Below are 26,153 nucleotides of genomic sequence, written 5' to 3'. Positions count from 1 at the left end.
ACGAAGTATCAAAAAATATGGAGTGAAAAAAACCTTTTCTTCACTTTCAATCTTTGACAGGTTTCCCCTTACAGCCACTCCACCCCCAGGTAACTGTAGCTTTGGCGGTAGCCCCCAGTGGAGGATAGGATTAAGTACAAAAAAATTCAAATATGGATCCTTATTTTTTTTAAAAAACTTTCTAAATCCCAGTAATGGCTACTGTATTTGTTTCCTAGGGCTGCCATTACAAAATATCACAAACTGGGTGGCATAAACAACAGAAGTGTATTGTCTCACAGTTCTGGAAGCTAGAAGTCCAAGATCAAGGTGTTGGCAGGGTTGATTCCTTCTGAGGGCTGTAAGGGAAGGATCTGTTTCTGGCTTCCCTCCTTGGCTTGTTGATGGCCATCTTCTCCCTGTGTCTTCCTTCTGTGTGTCTGTCTCTGTGTCCAGATTTCCCCTTTTTATAAGCATACCAGTCATATGGAATCAGAGCCGACCCTAAGGACCTTATTTTAACTTCCTTACTTCTGTAAAGACTGTATCTCCAAATAAGATCACATTCTGAAGTACTAGGGGTTAGAGCTTCAACATATGAATGTGGGGTGTCAGGGGAGGGGGGGAGGCACAATTCAATCCATGCCGGCTACTGTGTGTTTTTGTAAAGAAAAATGGTACCAAGAAAAGTGCTGAGAGGGGCGTCTTGTTAGGGGTGCACCTTCTGGTTCCTATACTCTAGGCTGTGGCTGGGGGCCTCTGGCATCTCACCCTTTCCTTCTACACAGGGAGAGAGAAGCCAGTGGCCTCATCCCAAGGCAGTGCTCCTTTTCGAATGAAACCAGTACCATATTCCTCTCCCTACACTATCCAGAGTGAATTCGGTTGCAGCCCCAGGGCTACATGATATATTAGATAATAAGGTAACCATTTGGATTTACAATTAGCAGAAGTCACTCTCATGCGGGAAAGTCCACTGTAGAATTGTCAGCCCAAATAAATCACTGATTTCCTCCGGCTTCTCTTAGGTCTTTGGAAAACAAATTAATCAGGCAGGGAACTGTATTAAAATACTGCTGCTGCACTAACAAACAGTTTTGAAATGAGAGGCCATAATCCTAAATACATCCCACGAGGCATCTGAAATCAGTGCCAGTTTTTTCTTGGGTCTGTTCTTCTCTTATCAGTAATCTATCTGCTGGTTGGTGTGGAACGCTTTGATAGGGCATTTGAAGGTTGGCAGGAGGCCTGGTACTCCATGTGCTGCCAACACCTCAGAATTCAACAAACATTCTACCAGATAGGCACAACATGGTAGTTTTCATCCAAATTGTACATACCCTTCAAGGTTGTTCCAAGTCCCACCTTCTGCCTCAAGGCTTCTTAATTAAGGCCCTGTAGTCTCTGGTTCTTGGGAAAGAATAATTTCACCACTGATTCTGAATCTAAATTTTTTTTTAAGTGCAAAGGTAGGAAATTTAGACCTAAGCTTCCTTCCAGCTATAAAACACCATAGCGGTGTGATTGGACTCCATATATAGACTGTGCCCTGATTTCTGTAGCATTAGTGTATGTATTTGTTCACCTCCTTAAAAAAAAATGGTGAGCTTTTGGACCCCAGCAACTGTTGTTCAAAGAGAAATCCCCTATTCCAATCTATTTCCAAGTGATTGTGCCTTGTGAAGTACCCCCAATATGAGGTAGATATGAATGTGATTAAAAGTAAATATAGAGCCTTATGTTAAAAAAAAAATAAGATTTCCAGAGAACATGGTGGCTGCTTGGTGTTTGAATCATCTCTGGTGAGCCCAGAGATGGAGGGGACTCCAGACCCAAGGGGATGATTAGGGTGGGGCGTTGTGAAGCCTTTACATGTGTTTGTGGTGATGCTGTGAGTTTAGACGAAAATGAGGGGAGTGAGGCAGGATGAGCTGGTGTGCTCTCATGGCAACAGATAGAACGTTGGCCAAAAGAGCAATATGAACTGGAAAGGAAAACAGTGGGGCTGGGGAAAACGGGCTCAGTATAGGAAAAGGAAATAAGGGACTTGCCACCTACGATAGCCTGGGGAGAAATCAATATTTTCCTCAAGGGTATTTTGGCAAAGAATTTCAACTTGAAATCAAAATGAGGCTGCCCTTGGACACCAGACAGGAAGAGATCCTGCTTCTGTGGGACCCTGGAGCTGAACTCTGAGGCAGTTGTAGTTTAAAAAGAACATTGCCCCTGAGGGTCAGGAGCTCATGGAACAAGGATACCCCAGGGACTCTTTAGTGTGGTCTTCTTAGCCAGTCTGACTGTCCTGACGTTCTGCTTTGATTCAGCTTTGCCCTTAAATCCCCTCACAGCACATTCCGGATCTTATGAAATTCTATTGGCTAAATATGTCTTTTAAACAGTAGGTTGAGGGTATATATGTGTGTGTATCTTTCAGGGAAAAGGTTGAAAAAAAGGGAGGGTTGGAAATGAGCCTAGAAATGAGACCTTGGAAGAGAAACTTCTCATCTTTGATGCCCTCTGCACATGGCTCTAAAAAGTCAACTTAGACCCTCCAACTTAGCCCATCTTGAAGTGATCTATACTTTGGAGGTCCCCCGGGGCAATCTGGCTCCCAAAAAGTGCAGTCCACCCTCCGAAAGGGCTTTGTGGTTAGCAAACAAACTGCTTTTGCTTTGCTATGTTCCCTTATTTCTCTGTGTCTGTGTTTTAAATAATTTTATTGAAAAGGCTTTGCAGTCTTTGACCACATGTGTGCATTACTGTGTAGTTTCAATCACAGAATTAAGTACTTGAGTTTAAGTGGAAATAAAAATACGAGCCTCTCACACACCCACACACTTACACACATATGTGGATAAACAATGCTAAGGATTAAGGCCACAGAAATACCTAAAACCTCTACTCCTTTCATGCCAACTGTTATCACACCTTTACCTTCAGGTCTCAGAATTTAAAATATATCATGCATTCTCAAAGCATCACATGCTTTGGAAGAAACACTGGCATCTGTGTGGATGTATGATTGCGTGCAGTCAGACTGGCTAAGATGACCACACTAAATAGTCCCTGGGGTATCCTTGTTCCATGAGCTCCTGACCCTCAGGGGCAATGTTCTTTTTAAACACAGCAGTTATTAGGCATAGAGGGAACTTACCTCAACATAATAAAGGCCATATATGAAAAACCCACAGCCAACATCATTCTCAATGGTGAAAAACGGAAACCATTTCCTCTAAGATCACGAACAAGACAAGGTTGTCCACTCTCACCACTATTATTCAACATAGTTTTGGAAGTTTTAGCCACAGCAATCAGAGAAGAAAAAGAAATAGAAGGAATCCAAATCAGAAAAGAAGAAGTAAAGCTGTCACTGTTTGCAGACAACATGATACTATACATAGAGAATCCTAAAGATGCTACCAGAAAACGACTAGAGCTAATCAATGGATTTGGTAAAGTAGTTATACTCCAATAAAGATGTTAAAATAAATAAATAAATAAAAATAAACACAGCAGTTCAGTTGGTGATAGAGCTGAAATGTTCTGTCATCCCTTACCTGAGATATGGCTAGGTTCTCTCGCCAAATCACCAGTTCCCATTTCTGTTTCTAAATCCATCAGGTCAGGAGAGGGTTGAGTCTCAGCACCTCAGAAGAAGTTGCTGGTGTTCAGGGCACTAATACCTGAAGAACCCATCTTCATGTTGGGGAGCTGGAGGGGATTCTACATGCACCATATTTTGAAGAATAAACTCAAGCTATGAGCTTCTTCCCAGGGTAGACAGACAGCTGACACTTTGTCTCTTCACTGATGGCTAATATAGGACTTGTGGATTATAATTTGAAGAAAGAAAAATTATTGCACACTTAATACTAAATAATGGATAATAAAATTGCCTTCTGGAGCCAGCTCACTGTGGCCAAGTTTACAAGCAGGGAGACGCTGTGCTTTCAAGTCCCACAGAAGACTTAAAGACCTGTCAGGCCACCTCATTTTATTAGGGTTATAAATGGACACTTTCGGGTAACCAAACATGTCATCCCAGGATTACATTACAACATGGATATAGAATTGGCAGTTCTCACCCAACTTTGACATTCTTGTAACCCTGGGGGTGAGAGTGAATCTTTAACGAAGTTTACAGAAACTTCTACAAGACCCTCAGTTTAAAAACAAAACAAAACAAAACTTGATTCCAATGGGACAAGAGATAAGATGGTGGAGTAGAAGGACTTGAGCTCACCTTCTCTCACAAAGCACCAAACTCACAACTAACTGCTAACAACCATCAACAAAAAAAGACTTGAAGCTACCAAAAAAGATATTCTACACCCAGAGACAAAGAAGAAGCTACAACGAGATGGTGGGAGGGGCACATTCACGATAAAATCAAATCCCATATGGGTGGGTGACCCACAAACTGGAAAATAATTATATCACAGAGGTTCTCCCACAGGAGTGAGAGTTCAGAGCCTCATGGCAGCTTCCCAGACTGGGGTTCTGGCATTGGGAGGAGGAGCCCCCAGAGCATTTGGCTTTGAAGGCCAGCAGGGCTTGAGTGCAGGAGCTCCACAGGACTGGGAGAAACAGACTCCACTCTTGGAAGGCACGCAGAGGTTTCACATGAACTGGGACCCAGGGCAAAGCAGTGACTCCATAAGAGCCTGGGCCAGACCTACCTGTGGGTCTTGGACGGTCTCCTGGGGATGTGGGGGTTGGCTGTGCTCACTGCAGGGGCAAGGACAATGGTGGTGCATGCCCCAGGGAATACTCATTGGCTTGAGCTCTACTGGAGGTCGCCATTTTGGCACTGAGACCTGGCCCCACCCAACAGCCTGCAGGCTCCAATGCTGGAATGCCTCAGACCAAACAACAAACAGCATGGGAACACAGCCCCACCCATCAGCAGACAGGCTGCCTAAAGTCATCCCAAGCCAACAGCCACCTGTAAACACACCCCTTGATGTGACCCTGCCCATCAGAGAGACAAGACCCAGCTCCACCCACCAGTCAGCAGGCACCAGTCCCCTCCACCAAGAAGCCTGCACAAGCTCCTGGACCAAATTCACACACCAGGGTGTAGACACCAGAACCAAGAAGAATTACAGTCCTGCAGCCTGAGGAAAGGAACAGAGACCACAAACACAGAAAGTTAGACAAAATGAGACAGCAGAGAAATATGTGCCAGACGAAGGAACAAGATAAAACCCCAGAAGAAAAACTAAGTGAAGTAGAGATAGGCAATCTACCTGAAAAAGAATTCAGAGTAATGATAGTAAAAAATTATTCAAGATCTCAGAAAAAGATTGGAGGCACAGACCAAGAGGAAACAAGAAATGTTTAATAAAGAGCTAGAAGTTTAAAGAACAAAACAGATGAAAAATACAATAACTGAAATGAAAAATACACTAGAAGGAATCAATAGCAGAATAAATGAGGCAGAAGAATGAATAAGTGAGCTGGAAGATAGAATGGTGAAAATCACTGCTTCAGAACGGAACAAAGGAAAAAGAATGAAAAGAAATGAGGACAGTCTCAGAGGCCTCTGGGACAACATTAAATGCACCAACATTTCTCCTTCTGGGACACCTATAATGCAAGAGAGAGAAAGAGGGCCTGAAAAAATGTTTGAAGAGATAATAGCCAACAACTTCCCTAACATGGGAAAGGAAACAGCCACCCAAGTCCAGGAAGCACAAAGAGTCCCATATAGGATAAACCCAAGGAGGAACATGCCAAGACACATATTAATCAAACTGACAAAAAGACAATGAGAAAGTATTAAAACCAACAAAGTAAAAGCAACAAATAATATACGAGGGAATCCCCATAAGGTTATCAGCTGGTTTTTCAGCAGAAAATCTGCAGGCCAGAAGGGAATGGCATGATATATTTAGAGTGATGAAAGGGAAAAACCTTCAACCAGGAATACTCTACCCACCAAGGCTCTTGTTCAGATTTGACAGAGAAATCAAAAGCTTTACAAACAAAAGCTAAGAGAATTCAGCACCACCAAACCAGCTGTACAACAAATGCTAAAGGAACTTCTCTAGATGGAAAAGAAAAGGCCATGACTAGAAACAAGAAAATTACAAATGAGAAAGCTCACCAGTAAAGGCAATCATATGGTAAAGGTAGGAAATCATCCACACACAAATATTATATAAAAATCAGCAATCATGAGAAGAGAAGGGTACAAGTGTAGGATATTGGAAATGCATTTGAAAATAAGAGACCAGCAACTGAAAACAGTCGTGTGTGTGTGTGTGTGTGTGTATAGACTGCTATATCAAAACCTCATGGTAACCACAAACCGAAAATCAACAATAGATACACAAAAAAGAAAAAGGAATCCAAACACAGCACTAAAGTTAGACATCAAATTACAAGAGAGAACAAAAGAGGAAGGGAAGAAAAAGACCTACAAAAACAAATCCAAAACAATTAACAAGATGGCAGTAAGAACATACATATTGATAATTACCTTAAAAGTAAATGGATTAAATGGTCCAACCAAAAGACATAGACTGGCTGAATGGATACAAAAACAAGATCCATATATATGCTGTCTACAAGAGACCCACCTCAGATCTAGGGACACATATAGACTGAAAGTGAGGGGATGGAAAAAGGTATTCCATGCACATGGAAATCAAAAGAAACCTAGAGTAGCAATACTCATATCAGACAAAAGAGACTTTAAAATAAAGACTATTACAAGAGACAAAGAAGGACACTACATAATGATCAAGGATCAATCCAAGAAGATATAACAATTGTAAATATATATGCACCCAACATAGAAGCACCTCAATATATAAGGCAAATACTGACAGCCATAAAAGGAGAAATCAACAGTAACACAATAATAGTGGGGGACTTTAACACCCCACTTTCATCAATGGACAGATCACCCAGACAGAAAATCAATAAGGAAACACAGGCCTTAAATGACACATTAGATCAGAGGGACTTAACCGATATTTATAGAACACTCCATCCAAAAGCAGCAGAATACACATTCTTCTCAAGTGCACATGGAATGTTCTCCAGGATAAATCATATGGTGGGCCATAAAGCAAGTCTCAGTAAATTTAAGAAAATTGAAGCTGTATCAAGTATCTTTTCTGACCACAACACTATGAGATTAGAAATCAACTACAAGAAAAAAACTAAAAAACACAAACACATGGAGCCTAAACAATATGCTACTAAACAACCAATGGATCACTGAGGAAATCAAAAAATACCTAGAGACAAATGAAAATGAAAGCATGACAATCCAAAACCTAAGGGACGCAGCAAAAGCAGTTCTAAGAGGGAAGTCTGTAGCAATACAATCTTACCTCAGGAAACAAGAAAAATCACAAACAACCTATTCTTACACATAAAGCAACTAGAGAAAGAGGAACAAACAAAACCAAAAGGCAGTAGAAGGAAAGACATCATAAAGATCAGAGCAGAAATAAATGAAATAGAGATGAAGAAAACAATAGCAAAGATCAATGAAACTAAAAGCTGGTTCTTTGAAAAGATAAACAAAGTTGATAAACCTTTAGCCAGACTCATCAAGAAAAAAAACGGAGCAGACTCAAATCAATAAAATTAGAAATGAAAAAGAAGTTACAACTGACACCACAGAAACACAAAGGATAACAGACAAGCAACCATATGCTAATAAAATAGACAACCTAGAAGAAATGGACAAATTCTTAGAAAGGTACAATCTTCCAAGACTGAACCAGGAAGAACTAGAAACTATGAACAGACCAATCACAAGTAATGAGATTGAAACCATGATTTTAAAACTTCCAACGAACAAAAGTCCAGAACCAGCTGGCTTCATAGGTGAATTCTATCAAACATTTAGAGAAGACAACACCTATCCTTCTGAAACTATTCCAAAAAATTGCAGAGGAAGGAACACTCCCAAACTCAGGCCAACATCACCCTGATACCAAAACCAGTCAAAGATACAACAACAACAACAAAAACAACAAAAGAAAATTACAGGCCAATATCACTGATGAACATAGATGCAAAAATCCTCAACAAAATACTAGCAAACCGAATCCAACAATACATTAAAAGGATCATACATCATGATCAAGTGGGATTTATCCCAGGGATGCAAGGATTCTTCAATATATGCAAATCAATCAGTGTGATACACCACATTAACAAACTGAATAATAAAAATCATATGATCATCTAAATAGATGCAGGAAAAGCTTTTGACAAAATTCAGTACCCATTTCTGATTAAAAAGTCTCCAGAAAGTGTGCATAAAGGGAACCTACCTCAACATAAGAAAAGCCATAGATGACAAACCCACAGCTAACATCATACTCAGTGGTGAAAAGCTGAAAGCATTTCCTCTAAGATCAGGAACAAGACAAGGATGTCCACTCTTGCCCCTCTTATTCAACGTAGTTTTGGAAGTGCTAGCCACAGCAATCAGAGAAGAAAAAGAAATAAAAGGAATACAAATTGGAAAAGTAAAACTGTCACTGTTTGCAGATGACAGGATAGTGTACATAGATAATCCTAAAGATGCTACCAGAAAACTATTAGAGCTCATCAATGAATTCGTAAAGTGGCAGGATACAAAATTAATACACAGAAATCTGTTGCATTTCTATACACTAGCAATGAAAGATCAGAAAGAGAAATTAAGGAAACAATCCCATTTATCTTAGCATCAAAAAGAATAAAATACCTAGGAATAAACCTACCTAAGGAGGCAAAAGACCTGTACTATGAAAACTGTAAGATGCTGATGAAAGAAATTGAAGATGACACAAACAGCTGGAAAGATATACCATGTTTTTGGATTGGAAAAATCAATATTGTCAAAATGACTGTAATACCAAGGCAATCTACAGATTCAATGCAATCCCTGTCAAATTACCAATGGCATTTTTCACAGAACTAGAACAAAAAAATCTTAAAATTTGTATGGAGACACAAGAGACCTCGAATAGCCAAAGCAATCTTGAGAAAGAAAAATGGAGCTGGAGGAATCAGGCTCCCTGACTTCAGACTATACCAGAAAGCTGTAGTCATCACAACAATATGGTACTGGCACAAAAACAGAAATATAGATCAATAGAACAGGATAGAAAGTAACAGTGTGAACATGTTTTAGATTAATGAGAGGGAGCAGTCTCAACTATAAAACAATAAAAGTTACAACTCACAATAGGCTCAAATTATGAGATGTAATACTTTTAAACAGAATCCTCTTTGATATAGTTTCTTTCCTAATAATTTTCAGTCATTTCAAACTTTTTACTCAAGTTTTTTCAGCCTCCAAATGAATGTGTTGGGCCACACAATCTCTGTGATCCCAACTGCAACCTTCTTAACTACTATTTTGGAGACACTAATATTGCCAGGCACTAAATGATATGTATAGAATTTGTGTATATCATGTATGTGTGTCTATTTGTACAGATACTATTTCCTCATAGAAAAGTTTATCACTTATAAAGTAGGGTTTATTACTCCCATTTAACAGATAAATAAGGTGCAAAGATGGTTAAGTAACTTGCATAATGTCCTGTAGCTGTAATAATTAGAGAGAATCAATAGATTTAAGCCATTGTGTCTGACTGACCATGGTACCGCTTCCCCGTATATATCTTGGTACAGCTGTCAGGGATTGAATTAGCTGCCTCTGACCTTAAGTGGCTACCATTTTAGGTCCAATATTTGCTGGACATATTTTTTGCTCCCCAGCCACAGGGATAGTGTGTAAAAATGCACACAGCATTCATGAGTTCCAGACCATGTTCAAGTTGCTCTGATTGGCTTCAGGCCTGATATACCACAGCACATCCCCAAAACCCTGTGCACTTGGAGGGCAGGAGTGTGTCTTAGCCAGCACTGTTTCCTTCAAAGTCCCTAGCACTAAGCTGTGATGTGGTAAGCGCTTGATAAATCTTGGTGTAATTTACATGTTGCAGGTCCAGGGAAGCAGATGCTCATCATTGCAAAAGAATCAATTCCAGGCCTAATGCCCTCCCATTTCTACCTGCATGTTTTCCGGGCACAAGTCATTGGAAGAAAGAATGAACTTGTGTTCGCAATCATGAGGCGCCATTATAAATTGATGCCAAAACTTAGTCTTACATCTGCTTTCTTTTTTTCTCCCCCAGTAAGTGAAAATGGTGACCACCTAAGCAGATGGATGAGGCAGGAACACGGTTGTGGGAGAGAAGTTTCTCCACTCCACAATTGCCCAAAGGAAACTTGGCTGAGCCCCACTACACACAGAGTCATAATCAACTGGACTTGGAGTTTGCGAGATGTCAGGGGAGCCTTGGCCGAGAGGCTGATCAGCAGATGTGATGTGAAAAATACCACACTCTTCTGTCATTTGCTGTTGCTTGCTGAACTGTGAAGAACTGCATGAACTCTATTTAAGCTGCTTTCTATACCATTGCCAATCACCTTTTTGGACTTGGAAGTGCTATTTTACTATTGACACTTGCATTATTTCATTTTGCATGCATCCAGTGATTATCCATAAGCAACATATGTAATCTGCTTATATATTTTTTAAAAATCTATCCATGCAAAATGGTAAATAAAGTCTGAATTATGCTCTTTTTCAAAGTTATAATCATAGCCCATGTCATTAAAAGTTTAAATTGGTTTCATATAAAGATCAGTGTAATAGGTCTGCATATACTTTATAGAAAATTAGCTTCTATAAAGATTTTTTCACTGTTTACTAGTGAAATGAGAAAAGCAAAGCTATTTATAAAAGGCCTTATGTCGTGTACATACATTGTCTTTGAAATATTTGTGATTTAGTTTATTGCTTGTAAAAGAGATTATATAATTTATTTAGTAAATACTATTGTAAACTATAGTTTTATTGAGAGAAATAAAATATTTTGTTCTCAATTGTGGTATTATATTAATTCCAATGGCTTATAGTCTTTACATTTCTTTCTTTTGTTAATAAAAAAGAAGTAACTTGGATACCCCTCATTTTTACATATTCTGGAATCCTAAATAAACTGACTCTCGTGATTGATAGATGAAAATGGAGAGAAAACTCCCCGGGCCCTGAGAAAAGACTCAATAGCAGATTCTGCTCAACTTGTGCAAGAGACTTTCCCAAATGTCCTGGTGTGTTAGTCAGCTTTCACTATGTTATGTTGTGGTAACAAACAATCCCCAAATCTCTGGATTGGGATCCAGAGCAACCCCTATCTAGGACATGCCACTTTTATGGCAGAAGAAAAAATGTGATAGTGGAACCATGGGAGCTCATAAAGCTTCTGCTTAAACATGGTTTACAGAACTTCTCACATTCCACTGGCCAAAGCAAATGACATTGACAAGTCTGTCGTCAAAGTGTTGGGAAGTGTACTTTTCACATAGGAATAGACTCAGCAGAGAGGGGCAATGAATATTTAAGCGGTTAATACATCTATAGTATCATATGAGTGTCCCAAGCAGCAGAAGGTTAAGAGGCTGCATAATCATACACTGCAGAAAAAATCATTAGAAAGCAAAAAGACATTCCTGATGAGTAAGATGCTCAGTGTAAAATACTTCAAGTTAAAGCAAGCTGATTCTCATAAGCAAACATAATATTAGCTTTTGTAAATACAGCTTGGAGCCATGGTTACTCAATATAAGTATTAATTTCATCTGCAGAGTTGGTGCTGGGAATTTATCCTGGGTTGGGCTGTCAATGGGAAATTTTACTGAAGTGGATTGTGGAGGATTCTTTGCCTCTCTCTGCCTGGTATCCATATGTGCTGGCAGATGCCTGATCTTACTATAGGGGTTTACTTAGCTGTAATCCTGCTCTTCCCCCTCCCATTTGTATCCATTTATCTAAGCAGGGGTCCTTAAGCCCAGGACCCATTGATTCTTAGGAGGGTCACAGATGGATATTAATAGGGCCATGAAATAATATACACAAGTTGGGTCTGCCTTTGTGTATATAGGGGCTTTTTTCATGACGAGAAAGACAATAATTTCCATCAAATTCACAGTGACTTTGACCCAAGAACTGTTGAGAACCACTATTTTAAGGCTTAACTCAAATGCTATTTCAATGCCATGAAGCTGTCCATAATGCCCAATCCTCTCTCCCCCCCACCACCATCACCCTTGGCCAGTCTGTGGTCAACTCACCTGTCTCAGAAAACCTCAACACTTTGTACCTTTGTTTAAAAATTGAGGTATAACTTAAATATAATAGAGTGTACAACTATTAATTGTATGATTCAATGATTTTTTACATATATACACACACCCTTGTAAGCAGCACCTAGAACAAGAGATAGAATATTTCCAGCTAACCTACAGGCTCTTTCTTGCCCCCTCCCCATCAATACACCATTGGTAGGATTGATGCCTCCCCATCAATGCCCCAAAGGTAACCATTATTATTACTTCTATCATCATGGATTAGTTTTGCCAGTTCTTGAACTTCATATAGAGTAATAGAGTATGTCCTCTTTATCTGGCTTTTTGGTATTATTGTTGTTCAACACTGTATGAGAACCATTTATTTCATTGTATACAGTGAAAGCTCATTCTTTTTCATTGCTAAGTAGTATTCTGCTGTATGATTATCCCACAATTTTCTACTCTATTGCTGATTGACATTTGGGTAGTTTACAATTTGGGGCCATAAGCATGTGCACTGAAAGATAAATAATGAGTCCCTAGACCTCTTCCTCCACACAGTTACTAGATGCAGACAGGTTGACTTCTAGCACCCATACTGGGTGTGGAAGAATTTTCTCTGAAAAAAATATCACTACCAGGAAGTAGATGACCATACTCTGATTTGCCTAAGATAGTCTGAGTTTATGCTGGACACTCAGGCATAATAACAGTATATACTTTCACTCTCAAAAATGTTCCATTTTTTACCACAAATTATATAGTTACCTTACCAAGGGGGAAAGCTTAAAGGTAATAACACTGGAGATTTCCCCAACAACTGACTCAGCCAAGGCACCCTACAGTGAAGTTCCACTACACCCCCCACACCCAGTGCTCACTCACATTTTAGTCCCCACTCAATGCACAGCCAACCAAATATCACAAGACATCTAAGGAAATTCTCTAAAATGAGACTGAAATATACAAACAGAACATTGCCGCTGGGGTAAACAAGGACTGCAAGAAGTAAACTTCAAAACAAAAATTACCATACATCTTCAAAGATAATAAATTATACAGCATCCATGAAGCATGATCAGGATGCTGTGACAAAAATGAACATTTTACAGATGGCCAAAAAGCACATCAAAAGATGCTCAACATCACTAATCATTAGAGAAATGCAAATCAAAACTGCAATGAGGTATCACCTCACACCAGTCAGAATGGCCAACATCAGAAAAATCTACAGGGCTTCCCTGGTGGTACAGTGGTTAAGAATCCGCCTGCCAATGCAGGGGACACAAGATCAAGCCCTGGTCCGGGAAGATCCCACATGCCATGGAGCAACTAAGCCCGTGCGCCACAACTACTGAGCCTGCGCTCTAGAGCCCGCGAACCACAACTACTGAAGCCTGTGTGCCTAGAGACCATGCTCTGCAACAAGAGAAGCCACAGCAATGAGAAGCCTGTGCACCGCAACAAAAAGTAGCCCCCACTCTATGGAGACCGCAACTAGAGAAAGCCCACGCGCAGCAACGAAGACCCAACGCAGCCAAAAATAAATAAATAAATATTTTTAAAAATACTTAAAAAAAATTTTTTTTTTTAATCTACAAACAAGAAATGCTGGAGAGGGTGTGGAGAAAAGAGAACCCTCCTACACCGTTGGTGGGAATGTAAATTGGTATAGCCACTATGAAGAACCGTATGGAGGTTCCTTTAAAAACTAAAAATAGAACTGCCATATGTTCCTGCAGTCCCACTCCTCAGCATATACCTGAAGAAAATCGTAATTCGAAAAGATATATGCACCCCAATGTTCACTGCAGCACTATTTACAATAGCCAGGACATGGAAGCAACCTACATGTCCATCGACAGAGGAATGGATAAAGATGTGGTATATATATATAATAGAATATTACTCATCCATAAAAAAGAACAAAATAATGCCATTTGCGCAACATGAATGGACCTAGAGATTGTCAGACTGAGTGAAGTCAGTCAGATAGAGAAAGACAAATATCATCTGATATCGCTTATATGTGGAATCTAAAAAAAGGGTACAAATGAACTTATTTACAAAACAGAAACAGAGTCACAGATGTAGCAAACAAACTTACGGTTACCAGTGGGTAAGTGGGGGGAGGGATAAATTGGGAAATTGGGATTGACATATACACACTACTATACATAAAATAGATAACTAATAAGGACCTACTTTATAGCACAGGAAACTCTACTCAATACTCTGTAACGGCTTATATGGGAAAAGAATCTTAAAAAGAGTGGATATCCTTTACATCATGTTGGAGTTAGTATTTTTGAAAACTTTGGGGGCAAGAATGTGGAGGTGATACACATCAAGTTAGAAAATGAAAAAAAGGAATGCAGATGACCAATTCTTCCTCTCCCCCTTTCTAACCTTATAAGAACCCATACTAATTTTTTATGTTCTAGCTTCTTTACATACAGTATATCATTTAATAGGCACAGTGGTCTTGAGCAAAGATAATTTAATAACCTATATTATATATAAATAATAGAATGTATAAAGCACCCCAAAAAATTATTAATTAAAAAAATTAAAAATTGGATATGTGTATATGTATGGCTGATTCACTTTGCTGTACACCTGAAACTAACAAACATTGTAAATCAACTATACTCCAATAAAAATTTTAATTAATAAATAAATAAATGCAGGGAGTCTAGCCAACTTTAAGAGCCCACACTTCTAACTACTATACTATATAACCTTGTATATGTAGCAACCTACATATGTATATAACCTATATATGTTATATAACCTCATATATGAAGGTTCTATGCAGACAAAAGAAAAAGAGCACAGTGACAAAGGGAGAGATTTATGCAGGGAAAAAGTAGGAAACAAAAAAAGATAGTTGCAGTTTATATAAGAACTTAGAGCTGCATGTGTTAAATGAGAATAAGAAAGTATGAAAACAGTAGGTGTTAAAATTACAAGACTACATATTGAACTGATACATCTTGGCATGTTAATAAATCCATGGAAAAAGATCTAGGATTAACTAGGATTAGTATAGCAGTTAAGAAAAATGAGATAGCATACCCAAACGTTTGCATAAGTAGATGGAATTAAATGCAAAAATAATCAGTAAGAATAGCATCTATGCATTGAAAACACATTCAAGGACATGTGTTATGCTTCACCAAACAAAACAAGGCATTTCCATAATGTAAGCATCACAGAAGCATTTATTTAGTCTGTTAGTAAATACTTACTAACTAGGGATATCAATACTTAACAGAATTTTCTTTTAATTTGTTTTATTTAAGTTAATTTTCTTATACATGAAACAAAAATTAAACTGTAGCATTCAAAATTTTTGTGCAGTGCATTTGCATTGCTAAATTTTATGGACCAAAATATTCCAGAAATCATACAAATTTAACTTTCTGTTTTCAGTTTCATAACAAAGAAAATGATAATTTATAATATTCATTGTTTGGGGCAGACAGATAAGGATTTCAATATATATTTTAGTTTTTAAGTGATTAAATAAATATATGGAAAAAGAATGAACATTCTGAAAACATAAAAGAGCTCTTGGAAATTAAAAGCATGATGGCAGAAATTAGGATCAAATTGAGAGAGTGATTAGGAAATAAGGTTCAAGATACATCCCAAAAAGATTAAAAATAGGTGAAACGGAATAAGAAAACTTGAAGACCATTCCACTAGATCCAATATCCAAATAATAGGACTTCCAGAAAGAGAAAATAGAGACAATGGATGTAAGAAAAGCCTCAAACAAATGTCAGGAAAATTTCCCAGAGCTAAAGGATGTGAGTTTCCAGATTGAAAGGGACTCTGAGGACCCAGAACAATGGATGAAAATGAACCTTACCATGCAATTTCAGACCACCAAGGATGATGACAAGATTCTACAAGCTTTCAGAGTAAAATTAATTTTATATAAAGGCTCAAGGGTCAAAATGGTATCAAATTTCTCAACAGCATACTGGTAGCTAGAAACCAATGGAACTATGCCTTCAAGATTCTGAGAGAAATGCATTGCTAACCTATAATTCTATACCCTGTGTATTAGTCAGTGTTCTCTAGAGAAATAGAATAGTAGAGACATAGACATGGATAACAGATTTATTTTAAGAAACTGGCTCACACAACTGTGGGGAAAGACAATTCTGAAATTCACAGGGCAGGCTGGAAACTCAGGCATGGGTTAATAGAGCAATCCTGAGGCAGAATTTCTTCTTTTTGAGGAAACTTCAGTTTTTGCTATAAGGCCTTCACTTGATTGGATCAGGCCCACCCATATTATTGAGGGTAATCTCCCTTACTTAAAGTCAACTGATTAAAGACCTCAATTACATCTATAAAATATTTTCACAGCAATACCTATATTAGTTTTTGATAAAATAACTGGGTGCTCTATCCTAGCCAAGTTGATACATAAAATTAATCATCACACCCTGGAAAACCAATTAAAAGTGAGGGTAGAATAAAATTATCTTCAAAAATCATTTCCATCTTCCCTTTATCTAGAAACTCCCAAAAGATGTGTTTAACCAAAATGAGATAGTAAACCAAGAAAAATAAAGCCATGAAATAGAAAGCCATTGGATCCAGAAATCAAGAGATCCAACCCAAGAGGAAGGTGAAAGGAATCCCCAGGATGAACATAAAGGGAAATCCCAACATGGCAACAATGGAGGAGATCTATAAATAAATCACTCCAGATTGGAGTAGGTCAGATGGCTCTAGACACAACTTCTCCAAGAAGGTAAAGATACCCAAAAGACTTATAAAATAAGGACAGAAAATTAACTCTAGGTATACTGGATCTGAGCCTGGAGCAGGGGGCAAACGGGTAGGGGTGGGGAAGGTTATTAACAGAAAAAAAAAACAACTGGTGAAATCTGAATAAAGTCTGAAATTTAGTTAATAGTATTGTACAAAAGACAACACTGAGTTTGGAAAAAATAATATTAGCATCTTATGTAAGTATGACTCAAGAGAAACTGGGTAAATGGTATATAGAAACTCTGTTCTAGGGAATGCCCTGGCAGTCCAGTGGTTAGGACTCGGCGTTTTCACTGCCATGGCCTGGGTTTGATCCCTGGTTGGAGATGTAAGATACCACAAGCCATATGTGGTGCTGGGAAAACTGGACAGCTACATGTAAAAGAATGAAATTAGAACACTCCCTAACACTATACACAAAAGTAAACTCAAAATGGATGAAAGACCTAAATGTTAGACCGGACACTATAAACTCTTAGAGGAAAACATAGGAAGAACACTCTTTGACATAAACCACAGCAAGATCCTTTTTGATCCACCTCCTAGAGAAATGGAAATAAAAGCAAAAATACACAAATGGGACCTAATGAAACTTAAAAGCTTTTGCACAGCAAAGGAAACCATAAACAAGACGAAAAGACAACCCTCAGCATGGGAGAAAATACTGGCAAACGAATCAATGGACAAAGGATTAATCTCCAAAATATACAAAGAGCTCATGCAGCTCAATATCAAAAAAACAAACAACCCAATCCAAAAATGGGCAGAAGACCTAAATAGACATTTCTCCAAAGAAGACATACAGATGGCCAAGAGGCACATGAAAAGATGCTCAACATCACTAACTACTAGAGAAATGCAAATCAAAACTACAATGAGGTATCACCTCACACTGGTTAGAATGGGCATCATCAGAAAATATACAAACAATAAACGCTGGAGAGGGTGTGGAGAAAAGGGAACCCTCTTGCACTGTTGGTGGGAATGTAGATTGATATAGCCACTATGGAGAACAGTATGGAGGTGCCTTAAAAAACTAAAAATAGAATTACCATATGACCCATCAATCCCACTACTGGGCATATACCCAGAGAAAACCATAATTCAAAAAGACACATGCACCCCAATGTTCATTGCAGCACTATTTACAATAGCCAGGTCATGGAAGCAACCTAAATGCTCATCGACAGACGAATGGATAAAGATGCGGAATATATATACAATGGAATATTACTCAGCCATAAAAAGGAACAAAATTAGGTCATTTGTACAGATGTAGATGGACCTAGAGACTGTCATACACAGTGAAGCAAGTCAAAAAGAGAAAAACAAATATCGTTTATTAACACATATATGTGGAATCTAGAAAAATGGTACAGATGAACCAGTTTGCAAGGAAGAAATAGACACACATATGTAGAGAACAAATGTATGGACACCAAGGTAGGGGAAGGGGGAGTGGGATGAATTGGGAGATTGGGATTGACATATATACACTAATATGTATAAAATAATAACTAATGAGAACATGCTGTATAGCACAGGGAACTCTACTTCATTTCGCTGTACAGTAGAAACTAATACTGTACAACTATACCCCAATTAAAAAAAAGAAGAAGAAGAAAAAGAAAGAAACCCTGTTCTGTCTTTGCAAATTTTCTGTAAATCTGATATTATTTTCAAAGAAGTTTATTAAAACTGAAAAAGAAATGAGCAAAAGATTTAAACAGACACTTCAAAGAAAATATATGGTTGGCAAATAAGAACAAGAAAAGATGCTCAACATCATCAGTCATTAGGGAAATGCAAATTAAAACTTTAATGACGGGCTTCCCTGGTGGCACAGTGGTTGCGAATCTGCCTGCCAATGCAGGCGACACGGGTTCGAGCCCTGGTCTGGGAAGATCCCACATGCTGCGTAGCAACTAGGCCCGTGAGCCACAACTACTGAGCCTGCGTGTCTGGAGCCTGTGCTCCACAATAAGAGAGGCCGCGATAGTGAGAGGCCCACGCACCGCGATGAAGAGTGGACCCCGCTTGCCGCAACTAGAGAAAGCCCTCGCACAGAAACGAAGACCCAACACAGCCAAAAATTAATTAATTAATTGACTAATTTTTTAAAAAAAACTATAATGACATGCTACTACACATATATTAAAATGGCTAAATTTCTGTAATTGACAATACCAAGTGCTGATGAGAATGCAAAGCAATTCTAACTGCCATACTTTGCTGTTGGGAATGCAAAATACAGCCACTAGGGGAAAATGTGTCAGTTTCTAATAAAGTTAAACATACCCTTATCATATGACTCAGCAATTCAACTCCTGGTATTTACCTTAGAAAATTGAAAACTTACATTTGCATAAACACTTGTACATGGATGCTTATAACAGCTTTATTAACATTCACCAAAAACTGAAAACAACCCAAATGTCCCACAATGGGTGAATGGATAAACAAACTGTGGCTCATTCATACAATGAAATGATACACAGCAATAAAAAGAAAAGAACTATTGACACACTCAAAAATATGGATGTATCTAAAAGGCATTATGTTTAGTGAAAGAAGCTAGACTCTACAGGTCACTTACTGTATGAATTCATTTATATGACATTCTAGAAAAGGCAAAATGATGGGGTTAGAGAACAGGTCAGTGATTGCCAACTAAAATAGGGGCAGCATGAGGCAATTTGGGGGGCAAAAGAACTGTTCTCTATCTTGATTATGGTTGTGGTTACACAAAATTACATATGTGTTAAAACTCATAGAATTGTTCACCAAAAGAAAAAATTGAATTTTACTGTATGTAATTTTTTTTTAAATTTTAACCAGTTAATTTTAAAGCATACGTAAAATAGACTATTAAAACTCTTAGATGTTTTATGTAAGTCTCATGGTAACCACAAAGCAAAACCCTACAGTAGATACACAAATGATAAAGAGAAAGGAATCTAAGTATACCACTATAGAAAATCATTAAATCACAAAAGAAGAGAGCAAAAGAAAGAAATAAAGGAAATATAAAACAGCCAGAAAACAATTTTTTTTTTAATTTTATTTATTTATTTATATTTATTTTTGGCTGTGTTGGGTCTTCGTTTCTGTGCGAGGGCTTTCTCTAGTCGTGGCAAGCAGGAGCCACTCTTCATCGCGGTGCGTGGGCCTCTCACTATCGCGGCCTCTCTTGTTGTGGAGCACAGGCTCCAGACGTGCAGGCTCAGTAGTTGTGGCTCACAGGCCCAGTTGCTCCGCGGCATGTGGGATCTTCCCAGACCAGGGCTCGAACCCGTGTCCACTGCATTGGCAGGCAGATTCGCAACCACTGCACCACCAGGGAAGCCCCAGAAAACAATTTTTAAATGGCAATAAGTCCGTATCTATCAACAGTTACTTTAAATGTAAATGACCTAATTTCTCCAGTCAAAAGAGGTAGTATGGTTGAATGGATTAAAAAATGATAATAAGGTCCAACTATATGCTGCCTTTAAGAGACTCACTTCAACTCTAAGGATACAGTGAAAGATGAAAAGAAAAATATTCCATGCAAATGGAAACTGAAAGAAAGCTGGGGTAGCTATACTTATATCAGAAAAAAACATAGACTTTAAGATAAAGATTGTAATAAGAGACAAAGAAGGTTATCATGTGATGATAAAAGGGTCAGTCCAACAAGAGGATACAACACTTGTAACTATTTATGCACCCAACATAGGACTACCTAAATATATAAAGTAAATATTAACACATTATTGACTGGGGGATTTTTGCAGAAACAAACACCTGTGGCCGTAATACGTCTCCAGCAAAAATGTGTTAACAGACCTAAAGGGAGAAATAGACAGCAATACAATAATAGAAGAGCACTTCAACACCTCACTTTTATCGATGGGTAGATCATAAAGACAGAAAATCTATAAAGAAACATTGGACTTAAACTACATATAAGACCAGACAGACTTGACATTTTCAGATCATTCTATCCAAAAGCAGCAGAATACACATTTTTCTCAAGTGTACAGGGGACATTCTCCAAGATATATCATATGTTAGGCCACAAAACAAGTCAATAATTTTAAGAAGATTGAAAAAAGTCATGCATCTCTTCTGACCTCAATGGTATGAAAATAGAAATCAATGACAAGAAGAAGACTGGAAAATTCTCAAATACATGGAGATTGCACAACATGCTCCTGAACAACCAATGGGTCAAAGAAGAAATGAAGAGAAATCAAAAAAATATCTAGAGAGAAATGAAAATGGAAATACAACATATCAAATCTTATGGCATGCAGCAAAAGCGGTTCTAAGAGAGAAATTCATAGTGATAAATGCCTACATTAAGAAACAAGAAAGAGGGACTTCCCTGGTTTCACAGTGGTTAAGAATCCGCCTGCCAATGCAGGGGACACGGGTTCAAGCCCTGGTCCAGGAAGATCCCACAGGCTGCAGAGCAACTAAGCCCGTGCACCACAACTACTGAGCCTGCACTCTAGAGCCTGTGAGCCACAACTACTGAGCCTACATGCCATAACTACTGAAGCCTGTGCACCTAGAGCCCGTGCTCTGCAACAAGAGAAGCCACCGCAATGAGAAGCCTGCACACTGCAACGAAGAGTAGCCCCCACTTACTGCAACTAGAGAAAGGCTGTGCGCAGCAATGAAGACACAGCACAGCCAAAAATAAATAGAAAAATAAATTTATTTAAAAAAAAGAAACAAGAAAGACCTAAACAACCTAACTTTACATCTTAAGGAACTAGAAAATTAAAAACTGAGCCCAAAGTTAGTAGTAGGAAGGCAATAACAAAGATCAGGGGAAAAAAATGAATGAAATAGAGACAAGGAAGACAATAGAAAAGATCAACGAAACCAAAAGCTGGTTTTCTGAAACAATAAACAAAGTAGACAAACCTTTAGTTCAACTCTCCAAGAAAAAAGAGGAGTCAAAAAAAATAGATAAAATAGGAAATGAAAGGTATTACAACTGATACCACAGAAACACAAAGGATCATAAGAGACTAGTATGAACAATTGTATGCCAACAAATTCGACAACCTAGAAGAAATGGATAAATTGCTAGAAACCTACAACCTACCAAGACTGAATCAATAAGAAATAGAAAATATGAACAGACTAATTACTAAGGAGATTCAATCAGTATCCAAAAACTGCCCAACAAAAGTCCAGGCTTTCATTCGCTGGTGTCACTGGTGAATTTGACCAAACACTTAAAGAATTGATACCAATCCTTCTCAAACTTCCCAAATGTTGGCAAGGATGTGAAGAAAAGGGAACCCTTGAACACTGTTGATGGGAATGTAAATTGGTGCAGCCACTATGGAAAACAGTATGGAGGTTCCTCAGAAAACTAAAAATAGGATTACCATATGATCCAGCAATTCCAATCCTGGTTATATATTCAGAAAAATCAAAAACACTAATTCAAAAATACACATGCATCCCAATGTTCATAGAAGCATTATTTACAATAGCCAAGACATGGAAGTAACCCAAGTGCACATCAACATATGATTAGATTAAGAAGATGTGAGAGATATAGATAGATAGATAGATAGATAGATAGATAGATAGATGGATAGATAGATAGATAGATAGATATAGATATATATAATGAAAAAGAATGAAATACTGCCATTTGTAGTAACATGGATGGACCGAAAGATTATGCTTAGTCAAATAAGTCATACAGAAAAAGACAAATACCATATGATATCATTTATATGTGGAATCTAAAAAATAATACAAATGAATGTATACAAAACAGAAACAGAGTCAAAGACATAGAAAACAAACTTGTGGTTACCAAAGGGGAGAAGGAAGTGGGGAGGGACAAATTATGCATACGGGATAAACAGATACAAACTACTATATATAAAATAGATAAGCAACAGGGATTTACTGTATAGCACAGGAAACTATACCCATTATCTGTAATTACCTATAATGGAATATAATCTGATAAATATTGAATCACTATGCTGTACACCTGAAACACTGTATTTTAAAGCAACTATACTTCAATTTTAAAAAATTAAAGACAATGAAAGAATTCTGAAGAGGAGTTACATACAAGGGAAGTCCCATGAGATTATTGGCAAATTCCTCCGCAAAAGCTTTTCAGAGCAGGAGATAATGGGATGATATATTCAAAATACTGAAAAAACTGTGAACAAAAAAATCTATACCTAGTAAAACTGTCCTTCAAAAATAAAGGAGAGATAAAGACTTCCCCAAACAAACAAATGCTGAGGGAGTTTATCCTCATTATACCTGTCTTATAAGAAATGCTAAAAGGGAGTCCTTTAAGTGGAAATAACAGGACTTTAATTAACATCATAAAAATTTAAGAAGGCAACCTAAAACCCACTGGTACGGCAAATATATAGTCAAAGTTAGATTCTATAATATTGTATGGTGGTGTGTAATTCACTCACCACTCTAATTTAAAAGTTAAAAACAAATGTAAAAACCAACAAGGACCTACTGTATAGCACAGGGAACTCTGCTCAATATTATGTAGCCACCTAAATGAAAAAAGAATTTGAAAAATAGATACATGTATATGTATAACTGACCCACTTTGCTGTACACCTGAAACTATCACAAGATTGTTAATCAACTATACTCCAATATAAAATGTTTAAAAAAAAACAAATGTAAAAATAACCATAGCTACAACAGTCTGTAGTTAGCTATATAATACAAAATATATCTAACATTAATGATCTAAAATGTGATGGGGAGGAGAAGTAAAATTGGAAGGTTAAGGAACTCTATTGAAGTTAAGTTTTTATCAGTTTATAATAGGATGTTAGGGCTTCCCTGGTGGTGCGGTGGTTAAGAATCTGCCTGCCAATGCAGGGGACACAGGTCCGATCCCTGGTCTGGTGCATGGGCTTCTCATTGCAGTGGCTTCTCTTGTTGCGGAGCACGGGTTCTAGGTATATGGGCTTCAGTAGTTGTGGCATGTAGGCTCAGTAGTTGTGGCTCACAGGCTCTAGAGCACAGGCTCAGTAGTTGTGGCACATGGGCTTAGTTGCTCCGCGGCATTTGGGATCTTCCCAGACCAGGTCCAGGTGGCTTCACTGGTGTATTTTACCAACATTTAAGGAACTGATGCCAATACTTTTCAAACTCTCCCCCCAAAATCAAAGACGTGGAAGTACTCCCAAACTCATTTTATGAGGTCAGCATCACCCTGATACCAAAGCCAGGAAAGGACACTACCAGAAAAGAAAACTACAGGCCAATATCCCTGGTGAATATAGATGCAAATATTCTCAGCAAACTACTAGCAAACTGAATTCAGCAGCGTATTAAAAGGATAATACACAACGATCAAGAGGGATTTACCCCTGGGATTGAAAGATGGTTCAACATACACAAAATCAGTGAGATACATCACCATAATAGAATGAAAGAAACAAATCATATGATCATCTGAATAGACACAGAAAATGTATTTCACAAAATTCTAAACCCTTTCATGATAAAAATTCTTGACAAATTAGGTATAGAAGAAATGGACCTCAACGTAATAAAGACCATATATGACAAGGCCACAGCTAACATCATACTTGATAGGGAAAGGTTTAAAGCTTTTCCTCTACATCAGGAATAGGACAAGGGTGCCCACTCTCACCACTCCTATTCAACATGGTACTGAAAGTCCTCTCCAGAGCAATCAGGCAAGAAATAGAAATAAAAGGCATCAGAATTCGAAAGGAAGAAGTAAAACTGTCTCTATTTGCAGATGACATGATTTTATATATAGAAAATCCTAATTATTCCACCCCAAAAAAAAAAAACTGTTAGATCTAACCTACAAATTCAGTGAAGTTACAGGATACAAAACTAACCTACAAAAATTAGTAGTATTTCTATGCACTAATCACAAATTATCTTAAAAGGAAATTTTTAAATGATCCCATTTAAAATAGCAACAAAAAGAATAAAATAGAGACCCATCCAGCTGGTGACAGAATTCAGGTCACAGTGATTAGTTACCATAACAGGAGGAAAACCAAAGGTCGGGCAGTTCATTTCTGAAGAGACCAGAGCCCACAGCTAACCCCAAATGTTGAGCATGAGGCGGGGGCAGAGACAGCCCTTCTGGCCAGCTGCAAAATAATCTCTGAAAAAGTCGGGTTCAAGATGGCGGAGTAGAAGGACATGCTCTCACTCCCTCTTTCGAGAACACCAGAATCACAACTAACTGCTGAACAATCATCAACAGGAAGACACTGGAACTCACCAAAAAAGATACCCCACATGCAAAGACAAAGGAGAAGCCACAATGAGATGGTAGGAGGGGGCACTATCAAAATAAAATCAAATCCAATAGCTGCTGGGTGGGTGACTCACAAACTGGAGGATACTTATACCACAGAAGTCCACCCACTGGAGTGAAGGTTCTGAGCCACACATCAGGCTTCCCAACCTGGGGGTCTGCCAACGGGAGGAGGAATTCCTAGAGAATCAGACTTTGAAGGCTAGAGGGATTTGATTGCAGGACTTCAGCAGGACTGTGGGAAACAGAGATTCCACTCTTGGAGGGCACACACAAAGTAGTGTGCGCATCGGGACCCAGGGGAAGGAGCACTGACCCCATAGGAGACTGAACCAGGCCTACCTGCTAGTGTTGGAGGGCCTCCTGCAGAGGCGGGGGGCAGCTGTGGCTCACCAAGGGACAAGGACACTGGCAGCAGAAGTTCTGGGAAGTACTCCTTGGTGTGAGCCCTCCCAGAGTCTGCCATTAGCCCCACCAAAGAGCCTGGGTAGGCTCCAGTGTTGGGTCGCCTCAGGCCAAACAACCAACAGGGAGGGAACCCAGCCCCACACATCAGCAGACAAGTGGATTAAAGTTTTACTGAGCTCTGCCCACCAGAGCAACAGCGAGTTCTACCCACCACCAGTCCCTCCCATCGGGAAACTTCCACAAGCCTCTAATAGCCTAATCCACCAGAGGGCAGACAGCAGAAGCAAGAAAAACTACAATCCTGCAGCCTGTGGAACAAAAACCACATTCACAGAGAGATAGACAGATGAAAAGACAGAGGGCTATGTACCAGATGAAGGAACAAGATAAAACCCCAGAAAAACAACTAAATGAAATGGAGATAGGCAACCTTCCAGAAAAAGAATTCAGAATAATGATAGTGAAGATGATCCAGGACCTCGGAAAAACAATGGAG

General features: G+C 38.5%; 1 protein-coding gene and 1 long non-coding RNA gene across 6 annotated transcripts in view; one reads left to right on the top strand and one right to left on the bottom strand.

The window, feature by feature from the left end:
• Nucleotides 1-26,153, bottom strand: part of LOC133097916 (uncharacterized) — a 117,535-nt gene that overhangs the window by 1,892 nt on the left and 89,490 nt on the right. The gene's annotated exons all lie outside the window — the stretch shown is intronic.
• PIP5K1B (phosphatidylinositol-4-phosphate 5-kinase type 1 beta) overlaps nt 1-26,153 on the top strand; it is a 571,896-nt gene that overhangs the window by 495,248 nt on the left and 50,495 nt on the right. For 2 of the 5 annotated variants that reach the window (XM_061200366.1, XM_061200364.1), the window contains one exon: nt 10,140-10,491. The exons of the other annotated variants lie outside the window; for them this stretch is intronic. In XM_061200366.1, the coding sequence (XP_061056349.1) occupies nt 10,140-10,146 (7 nt within the window). In that variant the 3' untranslated portion in view covers nt 10,147-10,491. Of the gene's footprint in view, nt 1-10,139; nt 10,492-26,153 lie in introns of those variants that run through there. 5 annotated transcript variants of the gene reach the window in all.

Source organism: Eubalaena glacialis, chromosome 9, assembly GCF_028564815.1.
Source record: "Eubalaena glacialis isolate mEubGla1 chromosome 9, mEubGla1.1.hap2.+ XY, whole genome shotgun sequence".
Classification (NCBI taxonomy): domain Eukaryota; kingdom Metazoa; phylum Chordata; class Mammalia; order Artiodactyla; family Balaenidae; genus Eubalaena; species Eubalaena glacialis.
This window is presented reverse-complemented; position numbering and strand designations above follow the sequence as displayed.